Below are 18,467 nucleotides of genomic sequence, written 5' to 3'. Positions count from 1 at the left end.
GGAGTGAAAAATACAGTAGGCAGGTATATATACACAGTACATGAAAAGATGGGAGTTGCCTTACCAAGTTGGGGGGGCGGGGGTCAGTGCCAACAAAACAATTAAACTAAAGTGGAAGTGGGCTATTCTCAAAGTAGAACACCAACAGAGGAAAAATCACTTTTGTAGTGGAAATGAGGCCAATGTAACAAGGGTGGCCCATTTCAAACAGCTGACAAGAAGGTGTGAGTAACAGTAGGGGGAAATTAGTTTTTGTAGTGACCCATCCACTCCCAGTCTTTATTCAGGCCTAATTTGATGGTGTCCAGTTTGCAAATTAATTCCAGTTCTGCAGTTTCTCGTTGGAGTCAGTTTTTGAAGTTTTTTTGTTGAAGAATTGCCACTTTTAAGTCTGTTATTAAGTGTCCAGGGAGACTGAAGTGTTCTCCGACTGGTTTTTAATGTTATAATTCTTGACGTCTGATTTGTGTCCATTTATTCTTTTGCGTAGAGACTGTCCAGTTTGGCCAATGTACATGGCCTTTGCACATGTACTCTCTCTAGAACACTCCCACATCTCCAGCAACTTTCTGAATACCACAATCAGCTTCAGCAATGGAACCCTACAGACAACTATATACAAGAAACCCACAGCTGTCCACGCTTACCTTCACAGATCCAGTAACCACCTCAAATACACCAAGAACTCGGTTATCAACAGCCAGGCACTCAGATACCACAGAATATGCTCTGAGGAGAAAGTGTGGGTTACACACCTTAACACAAACTTGCCTTCACCAAAGAAGGGAAGAGAAGAAGATCTCATCATGGAACAGGTCTCGCAAATACCCTAAGAGAACCTACTTCAATACAGGGGGAAAAAAACCCTCCAATTGCACTTCCCTGTTTGTCACCTACCACCCCACACTGGAACACATACAGGGTAACATCAAACAATGCAACCCATACTCAAAAGATTAATTCACTACACATCAGAAATCATGGACTTAATAAAGACATTGGATTTATGGTTTATTAAAACAATCAATAATCCACCAACCCCCACCCCCACCCCTTTTTGTCCTGTGATGGGCCACTTCTCCCTGAATGTTCTCTTACAATCTGTGTTAACTACTTATGCTAAACAATCTGTTCCATCTTGTATTTAGCGATGACACTCTGAGTACCTTTCCAAGACCCGAAGAAAAGCTCCATGCAGCTCAAAAGCTTGTCTCTTTCACCAACAGAAGTTGGTCCAACTTCTTCTTTCAGGGTTGGAAAGAAAAGTGTTTTCAGCACTGGTGCAGGAGACCTATCAACTCTAGGGCTCTCAACATTTCCAACACAGGTGGAACTGAACCAGCACCAGTGACAATTTTTTGTAAATATTCCCTAGCATGGAAAAGATCTAAGAAACAATTTGCTTAGCGTAGACAGGGCCTAGAGCAGACATTGCTAAGTATCTGCTTAGTCTCAAAAGATAAAGTGTAGGCTCTGTGACTCCCACACAACCACTCTGTCAGGCGATATTTACAATGGCTTGTAGCCGCATTGAAAAAAAAAGTAATGTGCAAAATATGCATTTCAGTCATTACAGAGAAGAGATTGGGAAATATGAAGGAACAATTCCAACACAAATGGCAGAAAAAACCTCCTTCCAGCCTAAGCTGCGAGACAGGAAAATCCTGCTTTGCAGAACTTGTAAACCCATGACAATCTGGAAATGGACAGCAGGGTATTGAGATAATATATTTGAAACTTCCTTGACTCCACTTAAATTTTCGGGGTTTTTAGGCTGATATTGCTTAAGAAAATTAGCATTTAAATGTTCCCAGTGAAGCTCCCAAACTAACACCTCACTGAAGTAAACAAGGTGTGGGTGGAAAGAACAGTTCACACCTTTGATGCTGCAGGACATTTTCTGCAGTAATAATCATACTTGCTTGCCATTGTAAAGCACTCTGTATATTTGGAGAATGGCACAGACATTAACTAATTAATCCTCATACCACCCCTGTGAGGCAGGTCTGGATACACAGCTAGGCTGCGTTTACCTTGTGATGGTTATTTCGGAAAGGAGAAGGCTACTTTTATTTTTTAATCTAAGAAATCCTAGATTGTGAAGCAATAGAAGAATTTTCGAAAGAATTGAAACTGCAGAATCTCTTACCAGCAGCATTACTACCATGAAACCTAAGTAAAATTTACAAAACAGAACAAACAATAGAGGTAAACAGAGATTAAACTAATAATGGGATTCAGGCATTTTCATTCTCAGATACCAGAAGAATTTCTTGAAGGGCAAGAAATTTTATATATACACAAACAGTTTACACTACCCTTCTAAGCCACATTTAGGCTGTGTCTACAACAAGGAATTTTAGAGAAAAATATCCAACCACTGCTACCACTATTTCAGCTGAATCATTGTTAGCATCAGTGAGAGTCCTAGCATAGCTCAAAAGCAAGTTTGATTAATAGAATAGCAAAACACCAAAAGCAACTGGAACCTTGTTTAATTTTATTTTGTATAATTCCTAATGCAGAAAAAGCTTAAGAGGATAGTACATGATGGAGTCAAGCACCGTTTAGGGTGACCATTGCTTTCCTGCTTAAACTAAGGAGAGATCTGATGCAAAGAAGGAATTAAGTCTTGGGGAAAATTTTGTTTAAATTAAGCCAAGCACAGTTTTCTGCAATAATTTACCTACCAGAACAAAAATAATTTTATATATGTACTCTAAGTAGCATGTTCTACATATAAGAATTATGAAGGATCACATACTGATTCATGAACTAAGTGATATGTGTATGTATTAATTTACACACATATACTATATATATTTTATGACCTATTATCTGTGCAGAGTAAGCACAAGTCTTTTCTACGTTTAATCATATTTTTATGTATTACATTCGGTGTGTGAGGACTTTCATATAAAAGGGATTATATTCATGTAGTTGGTGTACGAATTATGTACAAACAATACGGTATTTATATGCATTCACATGTGCTTTACATATAATTTTTGTTTGACATAGGTGAAGTCTCTATAGCAGGGGTGGGCAAACTTTTTGGCCCGAGGGCCACAGCTGCATGGGGAAATTGCATGCAGGGCCATGAACATAGGGCTGGAGCAGGGGGTCGGGGTGCAGGAAGGGTGCGGGGTGCGGCAGGGGGCTCAGGGCAGGGGTTTGGGCTCTGGCCCAGCGCCGCTTACTTTGAGCGGCTCCAGGGTGGCAGTGGTGCACAGTGAGGTTGAGGCAGGCTCCCTGCCTGCCCTGGCCCCACGCCACTCCTGGAAGTGGGCGGCACCACGTCTCTGCAGTCCCTGGGGGAGGAGGGGCAGAGGGCTCCACGCGCTGCCCTCGCCTGCAGGTACCTCCTCTGAAGCTCCCATTGGCCATGGTTCCCCGTTCCCAGCCAATGGGAGCTGCGGGGGGGCGGTGCCTGGAGAAAAGGGCAGCACGCAGAGCCCTCTGTCCACCCCACCCCCCGTTTCCCCAGGGGCCACAGGGACGTGGTGCTGGCTGCTTCCAGCAGTGGCACAGGGCCTGCGGTGCCGTGGAGGGGAAATCCCGTGGGCCGGATCCAAAGCCCTGCTCTATACTGTAAAGGAACTCCCCCTTTTCCATCCTACTGTTGTAGCTGCAGTAATTTGCACCAGCCTTCAGGAAAGGAAGAGTCGCTTGAAGTATCAAGGTGGATGGAAGTGGTTACAGGATGTGCCCAGTAAAACAAGGATTTTTCCATGCTTTCCTATAATTTTCTTTACCCTATGTACACTGTAGGACTACCATTTTCAACAACAGTTGTGGATGGAGTTGTACTTGGGTAAATCTACATTAGGAGAAATGTGTTTCTTAAAAACAAGTTGAAAATGACTAGTAGGTGCTAGCTGGTTGAGTTGAACCCTTGGCTTGCATGTGCTGAAGTATAGATTTGCCTTCACTGCATTACACTAGACTTTTAGAATGAGTTAGTAAGAAACCACTAGCTATTGTGTTCTAAAAATAAGCCACGCTACCTTTTCTTTTACCTTAGACCAGCGGTTCTCAAACTGTGGGTCGGGACCCCACAATGGGTCACAACCATGTTTTAATGGGGTCGCCAGGGTTGGTGTTAGACTTGGTGGGGCCCGGGGCTTCACGCGATACCCAACGGCTTCACCCTCGGCAGCAGGACTGAGGTTACATGCCCCCCATCCAGGGCTGAAGCCCTTTGGCTTTACCCCCCACCACCACCCAGGGCTTTGGCTTGGCCCCTACCCCCCCAGCCCACCCAGGGTGGTGTGGCTCGGCCTTTGTCCCGTCCCCCGATCCTCCTGGGGTCCTGTAGTAATTTTTGTTGTCAGAAGGGGGTCACAGTGCAATGAAGTTTGAGAACCGCTGGCTAAGACAAACTCTCTGATACCCATTGTCAAACACAGCAGGATTTCCTACTGTAGGCAGAGTGTGCGTGCTTTGCTTTTTTGCTTTGGAGTTCTCTCTCATTTCTTGCCAGGTTGCTCCCTCAAACTACATTTGTTCTTCTGGGAAACGGGAGGGGAAGAGAAACATTGCTGTACTTATTTAAATATGAAGTTAAATACAGTAAGGGAAAGAGCACATATGTCAGGTTAAAAGGTAACAAAATCCTAGAGATGCACACTGGATCCCTCCAGGGATGGCTTGTTCACGAAAGGAAGAGTATTGCCTGCAATGGCTGACATGAAAGAGAAGGCTCTGCAGAACAGCACCAACTCTAGTACACTGAGTATTTGAATACTGGATAGTGTTTTTCCCCAGATGTGTCTGAAACAACTGAAAAAAGGGGAGTGACAAAGTACAATCAAAACTTGACTCATGACTGAGGGAGAAAGCCTACTTGCAGCTAAATAAGTGACAGTGAAAATTAGATTCTACCCACTCAGTCCTTTGTGCTCAAAAAAGCAGATTTTTTGTTGTTCTTGTGTTGTGTTTTGATTTTCTTTAGGTTTTTTAAAATTTAATAAAACCAAGAATTTTTACTAATCAAAAGGGACCCCAATGAGAATCCCCCCAAAAGGCAACCCAGAAACAGAGTGCATAATTCCAATGCAGAACAAGAACCCGAAATCGCAAACCTGTGTCACTGCTAGCGGTTTTAATCCCTCAATAAAGGGAGCTGATATAATTATGAATACCCTTCTGGTTGCCTCCCTCAGACTACCAATATCATCTCAGTCATCATTCATCTGGACTTCAGCCAGCTAGCTCAGCCAAATCCCAGCTTCCAGTAAACACTGTCATTCATTACACTACATGAGACAAATTAGAGACAATGAAGTTGGGTACCATCTGCATGCATCTTACAGACAGGAGACGCATATTTTTATAGTAACCCATTCAACTCAGTAATAATTGCTATTAGCTGATAAGCTTGATAAATATTTACAAATATCAGAAAAGGTTAATCTGCCAAATGTAACTTGTCTGTAGAAAGATTTAGTATTTACTCTAGTTCCACCCCCCCCCGCCACCCTTTCCACAGAAATTTTAATCTTGTAGACCTTTCAAAACTTAGCTCGGTGCCTCATATTGGAATAATTTGAAACAGAAAAGAAATTCTAAGAAGCGAGTTCATTTTGACTGTAACTGAAGTCTGACCACAGAATTACCAGTTTATTCCATTTCCCAGAAGTCTTTGTTAAATTATAGGATTAAATTATATAAATTCATATAAAATTATCCCAGTTGGATGGACTATGCACTTCTAAGCATCACACATAACGAAGTGTCCATTTACAATTATATAATGGGACTGTACAATCATTATGCTATTTCTGCATAATGTTACTGGCCAAAATGCCTTGTTAAGACGTGACAAAAACGCAAAACACAAGAGCAAAACAAAAACAAGAGCAAAAAAGCTTGACATGACATCCATATGGCATCCATCTTTTAGCATCCATAAGCCTTCTCATAACCTCATTTTCAAGATTTCACATTTTTTATATTAACAGAGTAGAATAAAGTGAGATAACGCTTGGTTTGCGTGCAAGAGGGCTAAATTTAGGATTGATATTAGTAATACCTACTAACCTGCATCTGCCATACTTCCTTCAGTTATGATTTTAGATCTCTCAAGCTATGAAGGCTCTGGCTTGACCAATATGGGCAGACATTATAGCCATATTTCAATTCTCACAGCTCTCTTAGGGCTACCCCATCGTATAAATTGTAGCTCACCCAAGTGGTCCTATTGAAATCAGTGAGCTAATAGGTAAGGATTACTGCAAATGTAAAGGATTGTAGGATCAGCTCCTGATAATAATCTCCTCAGAGCAGGGTCCCCTGCCTTTTGTCAGTCTGTAAACACAGTGCACATCTATGGCAGTTTAGAAATAAAATAAGATATACCTATGGGTGTGCTAGTATTAAACATTTCTGTGAATTGGTGGCAATTCATGCTTGAAAAAAAAAAATGTGTTAAGCAAGATTTCACAATCAAATGCTTTCTGTTAGAGGTAAAATTCCCCACAGGGGAGAGAGCCTCTAAATTCTATCCTATTTTATGGAAATACTTACAGCATGCTCAGCACCATGGTATCTGAACACCTTCTAGGAGTGCATTAAGCAATGTGACTAATTTCACTCACTTGTGGTTAGGGTGACCAGACAGCAAGTCTGAAAAATCGGGACAGGAGGTGGGGGGTAATAGGAGCCTATATAATAAAAAGACCCAAAAATCGGGACTGTCACTATAAAAATCGGGACATCTGGTCACCTTACGTGTGGTTCGTTCTCTCACCCTCTCCCCAGTTTGTGTCCAGACCAGTGTTGTTGTTTTTTCTTTTAATATATCACCATGGGGTTATGTTAGAGAAGGCAAGGGCAAAGAAGTGAGCCTTGCTCTTAGAGCTGAAGAGGGTGAGGTTTTTGATGGTTCCAAGCTGCTGTGGGATTTTGTTTCCCAATCTTGAATCAACACCCGAGAAAACTCTGTCTCCTGCACAAATGAGTTTTGCTTTAAGACCCTTTGCATCATATAAGCCCTGAATATGTGGCTCTGTAATGCTTAAGTTATGTGGAGGGCTTACATACTTATTCGGGTCCCTCTTCACAAGGGTCAATTTCACTTTTATGTGACTAAAAAACATGTACTAGTAGAGGTGGTACTAGTCCGCTGGGGGCCCTAAGCAGGAATATTTTGCCCCCCCCCACACACACACAATTAAAAGCGAATAGGTGGCCACCTTGAGCTGCTCGGGGTTCTACGCAATTACTTAGTCTGCTTTTTGTCTTTGTGATTTTTGAAGTGAGTTTGCTTAGCTACTTTGCTCCTTTAACATGTGTGTCTATTGTGAGTGCTACTGGGCTAATTTTCTGACAATACTCCAGGACTGCTATTTTTAACAGACAAGACTTCAGCTATATAGTTTTCAGTTCTTTTCTGTGAAAGATTAATCATCATCCTATTTCAATCACTGTTATCCTTTCATATCCCTCTTTGGTTGTTAATGCACATTCCTGTAACCATTAAAAGGGTGGCAAACTCAAGCACACATTTGGCAGAAATATCTCAACAATAATTTTAGATTTTTTTTAAAGCAAATCAAATTAACTAAATAAGTTACAAGCATATTACATATTTGTGTTATACTGAGATCTTGAGTAGTAACAAAATTATACTGAGAAATATGCCAGTGATATCACATGCTTCTCCTTCCTTAGTTCTCAGTAAAATACCAATTATTGACCTTAAAGTACAGCAAAGACAGCAAATGCCAGGTGCCCTATAACAAAATAATTTTAGCAAACTCTGTCTGTAAAATGCCCATATTTTCTGACTTGTTTCAGTTGGTCAAACTATCAACTTCTTTGATCTGGTGGTTAGAGTAACTATCTCCATCGTTCTGCACGGGACTGGGACTGACACGTGCTAGGTTATTCTGGGCAAAGCTGGATAAGACAAGACGTGCTCCTTGGTATCAGTTACCTGAAAAGGGAAAAGCTATCAGAATCAAATAGCTCTTTGATAGTAAGTTTACTGTAAGGGAGACCCCCTGTACACTGGCCTGCGAACAAAATTAGCTGAACACTACATGTTAAGTTAACTTCATTTCTAAACTAATGAGTCCATACTGCTTTGTCCAACTGAATTAATACTGAATTATCTGAAGCTGCTTTACAATATGTTCATTTAAATTCTGTGTCCAGACCAATTTAGACTGGGCTGAAGTGTTCCATTTTCTAACCCATCTATTACAGGTAAGTAAAACTATATGAAAATGCTAAGGAACATAATTGTACAAACAAATATAAGATGACTGATGCAACTTCTTTGGCAGAATTCTTGCCCCATTGAGGTCAATGGCAAAACTCTCACAGACTTCAGTGGGGCCAGGATTTCATCTCCAATCTTTAAAATTGAGAACTCACTAAATCAGGGACTGTCACTGTTCTACCTGTTTGTGCAGCGCCTAACACAATGATGCCTTTATACCTCTAGATTAGAGCTGGTCAAAAAATATAGTAGTTTTTTGTGAGAATTTTTTAAAAATGTTTTTCCCCATTCTTTGTAGAAATTTCCCATTAAAAGTTTTCATTTCTTTTTTAATTGAAACATTTTAAGTTTTCAGCAAAATTTTTCTGATTTCAGTTTCCAGTTCATAGAAAACTGGAAGACATCAAAAATGAAATTATTCTATTTTTCTTGGGGAAAAAAAAAGACAGATATTTTTCATTGCAATTACTTTGATGAAAAAAATTCACATCAGCTCTACTCTAAATACTAATGTAATAGTAATGATAATAATGTAAAAGTCTGATGTTAAAAATTAAGATGTACTACACACTTAAAAACAGAAAGAGAAGACAAATAATATACTTTAAAATTAATGATTCATATAAAATATTACAAAAACACACAATTTGATAGAAGTTTAAATCACTATGGATTTTGGCTTAGTCCATGAGTAGAATTTACCTTTCTATGTGAAAACCAACCCTGTCCGGATGGTTTTAAAGTCACCCTAAGTTTCATATTTCACAGTTAATACCAAATATTGGTTCTGACTCACTCTCCTCAGCTCTAACTTCCCGTCTGTATTGTATATGTGCATTTTGGATCCATTTTGATTTAACAGACCCATTTCAAAAACATAGTCCAGAAACATGAACGGTTGAAAACACTTTAGGTTACCACAAATTATCGTAGATAGATCTTCCTCCACCTTGATTAAAGCTCTCTACAGTTTACTAAGGGGAAAATCTCATCCTTTCCTATGAGCCTATAGAAGGGCACTTAGCCACATACAGTTCCACTGTGTGCAAGATTTGTAAAATCTGTGTATATAATCCACACCTCACGTGTGCCACAAGAGCTCAGCTCTGCAGGAGCTCTGTTAGTGCTGTTGTGTCTGAGCAGTAGGATCAGGGGATCCATCCCTGTGTGTATCAGCCAGCCACACACCTTCAGGTAATTGAGTAGGAGCAGAACCTGACATGGGCTACAGTATCAGATGTGATGTAACTCTAGTGCCACTCCACAGGTTGATGGAGGGGAATAACCTCTACCATTGCCAGACCTCCCTCGGCCCAAAACGCACTTATTCACAGTTACTGCGAGGAGACAATTTCCCCCGAGGCATTTCAGTCTTTTTAAAAATCAAAAACAACATTAACACAATATTAGTCATATCAGTGTATAATTAAAAATTAGTGTGAATATTCTATCTTTACTTTCGCTGTCCTAGGCAGAAAAAAATTACTTCCATATATACTGGCCAAGAGAATTGCCATGAATTTCCTGGGTGATGGGGAGACAAAGACTGCTCCCTTTCCAGAAACTGCAGAATGCAACATTAGACATTCCACAGTGTGTGCAACTGTCCGTTCCCAAGGGTAGAGTGACTCCATACAGCTCGCCTGCTTTAGGCTGCAATTTGGCACAAGGGAATGACCTCAGCTGAGATAACTTTCCCTTTCCACTGGCATCCTAGCACAGAGCAGACTATTCCCCAGCTAACTGAGTAACAGTCACATAGGGAAGAACTGTAAAATACTACTACTTAGCATCTATGAATGTGCCTCTTCTCTGACGATGCCCAACATCACCCAGCGACTCAATGGTTTAGTCAGCACTGGAGCACAGAGGACCTATCTCACAGCCCCTCTGCCTTAAGCAATTCCACCCAACTCTCCCTCCCAGTTCCAACACATCAGACTCTCAATTACTGAAAGCTATAGAGAGGAAAAGAATAGAGGAAACATGGTACAACAACCCCCTTCTCCCTTATGTTGGGGAAGAGAAGCTCTCCTGGAATCAGGAGCAACTGACAAGAGAAATATGACATCTAGACTTTCTGGACACTCTCTTCAATTCCTCCTCTCTCCCCTCTCCACACTCTAAAGGCCTTGTCTACACTGCAGAATTACCTATCAGTGGCCAGTCACCAGACTAGCTGCCAAACCCTAGTGTAGACAGCCAAATCTGCTATAAGCCATGATCTGCACCCACACAGCTTACCTCAGCTTGAAACTAGTGCAAGCTGCACCAGATCAAAGGTATAACAAGAGCCAATGGCTGGAAGTTGAAGCTAGATGTCAGACCGGAAATTAGGCATACACTTTTAACAGTGAGGGTAATTAACCCTCACTGAGGATGACTGGGAGAATTTATCAAAGTTGGTGGTAGATTCTCCAACATTGGCAATTTTTAAATCAAGATTGGATTATTTTATTTTATTTTTATTTTAAGATACCCTCTAGTTCAAAGATACATTATTTTGGGGAAGTTGTATGGCTTGTGTTATATACAAGGTCACACAGGACAATCACAATGATCTCTTCTGGCCTTGAATTCTATTAATCAAAATGGAGCTTTTCCTGCTTAAAATAGGAATTTAAACCAGTGTACTTCTACTGGTTGCTAGGCTCTGATGGATCTAACCATGGTAAAACCCCAGAATAGCCAAAGCCTAAGTAAACTCTTTTAAAAATATATGGATTTCCAGACAATAGGACAGTCTAAGGTCATCCATCTTTCCAAGAACAGCTGCACAGCAGTTAGCGTCATTAGAATTTGCTTACATTCATTAAAAAAAGTTACAATGTAATTTGAAATACTCAGACCCCAACAACACACTCACTACTGGATTTTTAAAAATTCCTTAATTTTGTTCGCAAGTAAATTTATCTTCTCTGGTACAAAACAAAAACCTCAATCCTGGGCTGAAACAACATATATCATTCCAGAGCTAATTTTTACAGCCAAGTTCTCTCTGAAGATGCTATTACAGGGGCACTGACACTGTTTTAACTATAAAAGCCATCCTTATAACCAAACAGTTGCGGAATAATTACCACTACTTCTATCTAGCACAAGTAGTTTAAATTTGAATAAGCTTCTCTGCCAGGTGTGATGTGATATATCCCATGCTATAAAGGAAGTGCAAGCGCTCCACTCTTTAGCCTCATTCATGATGAAGGAATCTTTTAGTGAAAGCAGGGGATGAGCACTTGAATGTATGCACTATAAGATCTGGAAATGGACATCAGGATTTCCCCACAATAACTGGAGAAAACTCCTTTCCCTCCTACTGCCTTCCCCCACTCATTTCTGCCAGTCACAACTACAACATGAAAACAATTACAGGTAGTGGTAAAGCAGAGTGCCAAAAGCTTGCCCAGACATAACTCCTGCCATCAGTGGCAGTTTTGCCAAAGAAAGTAGAGGCCAGTCCCGCAAACCTTGTTTATGCAAGTAGCCCTTTTACTGGGTCAGGTTCTTATAAGGTGTGAATCAACTACCATTATCAGACCAAGGTGTTCTGCACCTTATTTCTAAAATGTATGTTGTGGGTTTTTTTTAAAAAAAGCATTTCAGAGTTGTTAAGCATTTATACCAAGGAGACAATTTTAGGGGGAAGATCAAAAATATGACTTATAATGGAACCCAGTTTAAAACTGTGAAGAAGCAGCTGCTTCTCCAAAATGCTTATTACTTAAGCTTGAAATGCTTTACTTTCAAAACAGAGCAAATTCCCTCCAAAATTTTATATAATAAAATTTCATAGGAACTATTTTTTTTTTTAAATTGCAAAGTGGAAGCTATGTTCCACAGAACAAGTATAGAAACAAATGTTAAGTTAATTTGTCCAGCGAGGGCTAAAACTTTGATTATGACAAAGATCCAATACAAAATTGAATGATAAGATCCTTGTTTTATTGTTATTTGTGTTTTTGTTTTAGAGACTTTAACTTACATTTAACAAAGCACAAAAATTTACATTAAAGATTTGAGTCCTTTTCTTATACTATAGGAACAAGTATCATCCTTTCGTAGTCTCCTGCTTCCAATTAATTAAAACTAAAATTGCTGTTGTTAGAAGGTAGAAAGGGGCCTATATTTCCAACGCACATTAGGATGGAAATACTTAAGAAAAATTAACAGTGAGGTAACCATCCAACACATTCACAATTTGGAATTTCATATTTGCTTTTAAAAATCACCAGCTTGAGATGACACCTGAATTTTTTCAGAGGATTATTAAAACCTTATTTACTAAGGAACATAAAAACGTATGGGAGTTTTTGCTGAATAAGGTGCTACTCAGCATCAACAAGGGTGGCCAAATATGACCCTAAGTATTTCCACAGAACTTAGTGACCTTTGATTTCTGTTCTGCGGATACTTAAAGAGTTAAACAGCAGCCTTCTTCGTATTGCTGTACTTTCTGGCATTGTGTAACCATGCAAGGGATTATGAGAAGCACTAGTATTTTTTTAATATCCAATTCACTCCTCTCTGATTGCAACATCTTAATATTACATTCTGATTAATCGTGGTTGAATGCTTTGAATTCTACAGCAGATAAAGTACAGTACATTTCCCAGTTTAGGAACTTACATTAGAGCAGTGCTATTCTTCTACCAATTAAACATGCATGGAAATCTACTGCTCTGAGCATTTACCGTTACATTTGGGAAACGTAAAAAAAAAAAAAAGTTAAAATATGGAATTAATCATTTCCTGTTCATCTTTTATCTTAGTCTGTAAAGCATGTGATTTTGTACATGTATTGTTGTACTCATATCAAAATTGTCCTTTATGAATCAGTAAGCAAAGCAGTACTTTTTTCAGTGAGGGATGTGTGATTTTGGGATGAGTATTTATTTATTGACTACCCAGCAGTATTTTCATTCCTCTAATTTGACTCAGTGGTCTTGTCTCCGAATATTAAAGATCTATTTCAAACTTCTTTATGAAAGAGCAGGAACCTTGCAGTTAATTTTTTAACTTACACTAAATAAAGTTTGGTTTGATAACAGTTGTTTAAACAAAGGAAGTTTATGTTGAAAGTTTTTGCTACTCTTAGTAAGGCTTCAGTCAACGTTAAAAATGAAAGGGAAGACCGAGTTAAGTTTGTGAGGAGAACATGCCATGCCATGCAGAAACAAAAATACAGCATTGCACATACTTGAAATTTCAGCATGCATGGTTATTTTAACTACTTATTGTGAATGAATCTTTACTGCCTCCTGCCTTAGGAGCCCGATGCAATCAAAACTTTCTTGCAGGGGCTTACTTAATTTTTTAATACAACACTGAAGTTGAAATAGACAATTAGTTTTCTGAAGCATTTCTCAGTAAAAGGCTTACATAGATCATATATTAATTTGAAATATATTAATATTTGAAATATTAATTAAAATGAAAAACACATTATATGATACATTTTATGAACTAACATGCTATTCTCCGGGGGGGGACCGGGGGTGTATTCACACTACAAAAGTCACCACTCCAAGAGTATTTTTCCATCAAACATTTAGTTTAATTATTCCCTCTCTAGTAAGTATTTTATATTGTACATGTACACTAGTAAAAAGTTGTTTTGTTCAAGGCCACCATGCATTCTGTTCTGTAAACTACATTATAGTAAGCTATCTTGATCTCTGAATAAGCACACCTTGCTGACTGTAACAAGGGTGCAGAGTTACTGATGTATGCAGATAAATATTTGTCATGTTATTTACTTGTATTTTTTTTTCTTTTTTTGGTGTGGGCTAAGGGGACCGGCAAAGAAAGAGTTGGAACTCATTTTAGCAGTCTTTAGCACAAGATTTCTTTTGTCATGATTCATAAGAACTTTCAGAGACTGCCCTGGCATTCCCAGTAAAGAAAAGATAGATATACTTTACCAGTGCAGAAGTTCATAAGTGCTGAGGAATCACATACTGAAGCAAGACAAGGCAAGCTGTCTTCCATTCTTGTCACCTATGTTACAAGTACTATAAAACCAGTTGTTTCTATGTTTCTTGCTGCCTTCCCAGATAGTTTCAGAGTAAATCCCAGCTCTGTAAATCTGAAGGCATACTTTGAATTCTGAGGAAATCCTCCCAGTCCAGATGGCCCACCACAAAGCACTTCTGTGTTGGCACAAATAAAAACTCCTTAAGATAGGTCTCCTCCTTCTGCCTCTCTTTGCACTCTGAGCAAGAGGAAAGCTTCTGCTTTTGAGAGAGAGAGAGAGAGAGAGAGAGAGGCAAAAGGGGGTGGGATGCAGACAAAAATCTGAGACTGTTTCAGGGAGTGGCTAAATCTCAGACATCAGAAATACAATAATAAAGGCACTCACTAACACATGCGCTACAGCAATTTGTCACAGTGCACGAGCTATCAATTAAAGATCTCAAATGTTACAACTCTGTTACCTCTGTTTTAGCAAAAGTCCGAGGAATTCACAGAATTCTTCCTAACTAGTTTTCAAAATAAGGGGAAAAAAAAGGCTATTGTTTCTACACAATAAGGGTCCATTCCTACCCCCATTTAAATCAACAGGAGCAAAGTTGGGCTCTTAATTTAGAGACCTGTACCTCTGCTATTTCTCCTTCAAATTAAGCTATACTGCCACTTGTCCTCAATGCGTGCTAATCCACAAGTTTTTCAGATTAGTTTTTACAAAATTAAAAAAGCAACAACTGAATTTTTATTCACCTACATAGACCTGAACAAACAATTATAGTTAAGAATAACTAACCAGGAGGATTTCCAATGTTGCATTTTTAATAACTGGAAAAACAAACAAAAACAGTGTAAATGAAAACTGTTACTGTCCCAAAGTGTGTTTGCTCATATATTACAATCAATAAAAATTGTAACTGCAGCCAAACAATGCATGAGAAAATGGAAGTGATATACCAATTTTTGGTATTTTCATACCATATCTCTCAAAATTAAAAAGTAATGCTACCATTGGCAATATGCTTATAGGCTCTATTTTACAATAAACTGAAGTGTAATATCCTAGTTTAAAACTAGCTGCTTTTACAATGCTATCATTCCATTAAGTGTGAGAGAACTCATATTACAAATGCATTACAGTCTATTTAATATGACCATGCTTTTGTCTGTCTTGCAAAACCAAGTAGAGCCAGATGAGAACTAATGAATGCAACATGTGCTCATTCTTTTGGTAGCTGTGCCTGAAGCCAACTGGCAAAATGAATACAGTAAGATAAATGTCAAAACAAAGGAATCGGTGGTTACATATTGCATATATTTTCCCTTATATCTCTAATATGCTTTAAATAATCTAGCACTTTCAAAGCTTTGCAGAGCCATAGAAAGGCAAAAGTTAAATACCTGCAGCAAAAGAGAGACTAAAAAGAGTAGGGTATCAGAAACAAAAGCACTCTGGGGTCAAGTCTCACCATTCAAAAGGCAATGGGCATGTGATACTGTCTGAGCTGCATCCGACGAAGTGAGCTGTAGCTCACGAAAGCTTATGCTCAAATAAATTGGTTAGTCTCTAAGGTGCCACAAGTACTCCTTCTCTTTTTGCGAATACAGACTAACACGGCTGCTACTCTGAAACCTGTCTGAGCTCTGAACATCTCTCACTCCTCTAATGTGAATTGTTCTTCAAGAGTTTGTGACAACACATTCTTAAAAGTAAAAATAATACACAAGAGGATGTTTTTCAAACTCAAACTCCCTGAGCTAGTCGATTCCAGCAAAAATACGTGCCTTGTAGCTACTCCTGAAAGCTTCCCGTTGTGGAAGGAAAGAATTTACCTTATAAGAGATTAAAACAGAAATAAGCAAAAGATCAGATGGGCTATCACCAGGACATGCAAGTCCACACAACTCTTGCACCAGTAAGTAGAAGGTAGAATGGGAAATCACCTGAGAAACTGGATGGTGGTGAACTGCTGAGACAGGGAATCACTTAAAACCCCACTCCACCCCGTTTCTTGTAACATCATTAAAGAGAACAAAAACAAGCAAAATTGAAATTCAGAATACTACATTTGGGCCAACAAACAGATTGTTGGGTTTGCTAAGTGGTACAGAACAGAGGGGGAGGTGAAGAGAGACCTAATTCCCTACTTTTAAAATTGCTCTTGATGATCATAAAATATAACCAATTGTACATGATAAACAGGAGACACCCAACTGAAACACGGCTTTAAACAATAAATTAACTTTGGATTGTTGGATTTCTAGGATAAAGGCAGAATTCTTGTTGCAGGACGCAACTAAGAGCTTGTATTGTGCATATGGGAAATTAAATGCTAATGTTTCCAGATGTATGACCTTTGACACAAACGATTTTTAGTTCTGATGAAGAGGGATTTCTTAAAAGAAAACAACAACAAAATCCCCCACTATGAAGCTACATTAATGCAGTATTTCCAACTAAGCTCACGACCTACCACTAGGGTTGCCAATTTTGGTTGGACGTATTCCTGAAGGTTTCATCACATGACATAATCTTTAATTAAAGATTAATCTTTAATTCCTGGAGACTCCAGGACAATCCTGGAGTGTTTGCAACCCTACCTACCACCCACCAGAGCAAAAAGTGTATTTCCTGAGGAAGCAAAGCACACTTAAAGCACTCCTTAAAGAAGCAAAACACACTATTGGAATACAGAGCTCAGAATATAATTTTGAATAGAGTTTGAAGTAAAACAGTACATTTTTCGGTCCTTGTCTTAAACTGTTTATTGTTGAAATGGTTTGCTTAAAATGACTGTTGACCATGCTGGTCAACAAGATGGCTATGCCGTTGTAGGTGTCTGATGGTTAATTACATAAGGACTCTCAAAATTCTGTGCACTCGGTGTGTGTGGATGGGTGGGGCAGTGAGAATAACTAAATACTCTGCAAGGAGTGACAGCACAACCACTCCAGGACCGCCATTCTGCCCTGCTCCCCTAATCATCCCTATACTGGAGATGGGGCTTACTAATGAATATGTGTAGTTCTGAATCCACTGGCCACTTTCCAGCCTTCCCCCAACCTGCTACACCTTCAAAACAACACTGTACAATAGGGTGGAGCCTTCTCCGAGTATAGCTGCACACAAAGAATCCTACATCCTGTGCCTCTTTCCAGTCACCCAGTGGAAGTCTATCAGTTCCACTGCCTGTCTGGCCTTCTGCACCTGTGCAAAGGGGAACAATATTTGCCATAAACATATTCAAGTTATAGCTAGTGTGATATACATCTTCCCTTTTGCATATCATCTGATATTGCTGACTTGACTCATGGCACTAATGCCAGTCATTGCAATATGATCTTTGATTCCATACAATGTGTTCATTATAAAAAATGGCATGAACAGTTACAACCCCAGTATTCATACAAATCCACCTGCTTCCCATTAATTTCAGGATCCAGACAAATCTTGTTCTCTTTGGCTTTAAAACCCTCATGGACGAGGTCTTGCTTATCTCATGAACTTTGCCTCTTAAGTGCCTTCCACCCTTCTAGCTGGGTCCTTAATCTGTCGCTTCAAACAATTACACCAATCCTAGTGCAAGAGCTTTCTCTTTTGCAATTTCTTTGCACTCCACAGAGTCTTTTCCATTTCCAGCTCTTCAAAGCTTTTCACTCTTAACAATCATCTCTTACTTTGTTTCTCCTCCTCTCTGCTATTATTTAACTCTGGGGTGCTGACACTTAAAATTAAAAAGGTCGTAGAGCAGTTTTTAAACTAAACGGCTGGGGGAAAGCCGACAGGTGCAGAGGAGCATGTGGTTCGGACAGCGATATCCCTTAGGGGAGGATCTATTAATGGAGATTCCCTATGTCCTAGTAAGGAGGAGAGGATGGAAGATGATAAAATACAGGTAAGATCGGATGAGAAACAGTCAAAAGAAAAAAGTCTCATCCAATTACATCATGTAATGGCAGACAGCTAAAAAGTGACAAGTTTTTAAAGTGCTTATTTACCAATGCTAGAAGTCTAAATAATAAGATGGGCGAACTAGAGTGCCTCATATTAAATGAGGATATTGATATAATAGGCATCACAGAAACTTGGTGGAATAAGGATAATCAATGGGACACAGTAATACCAGGGTACAAAATATATCGGAAGGACAGAATGGGTGGTGCTGGTGGGGGAGTGGCACTATATGTGAAAGGAAGTGCAGAATCAAATGAATAAAAATCTTAGATGAACCAAATTGTACCACAGAATCTGTCTGGATAGTAATTCCATGCTCTA

General features: G+C 39.3%; 1 protein-coding gene across 9 annotated transcripts in view; it reads right to left on the bottom strand.

The window, feature by feature from the left end:
• EML4 (EMAP like 4) overlaps positions 1-18,467 on the bottom strand; it is a 249,578-nt gene that overhangs the window by 130,136 nt on the left and 100,975 nt on the right. For 2 of the 9 annotated variants that reach the window (XM_037895811.2, XM_043543753.1), the window contains exon 1: positions 14,149-14,483. The exons of the other annotated variants lie outside the window; for them this stretch is intronic. In XM_037895811.2, the coding sequence (XP_037751739.1) occupies positions 14,149-14,215 (67 nt within the window). In that variant the 5' untranslated portion in view covers positions 14,216-14,483. Of the gene's footprint in view, positions 1-14,148; positions 14,484-18,467 lie in introns of those variants that run through there. 9 annotated transcript variants of the gene reach the window in all.

This window comes from Chelonia mydas, chromosome 3, assembly GCF_015237465.2.
Source record: "Chelonia mydas isolate rCheMyd1 chromosome 3, rCheMyd1.pri.v2, whole genome shotgun sequence".
Classification (NCBI taxonomy): domain Eukaryota; kingdom Metazoa; phylum Chordata; order Testudines; family Cheloniidae; genus Chelonia; species Chelonia mydas.
Note: the sequence above shows the minus strand (reverse complement) of the source record. Positions and strands in the feature narration are given on the sequence as shown.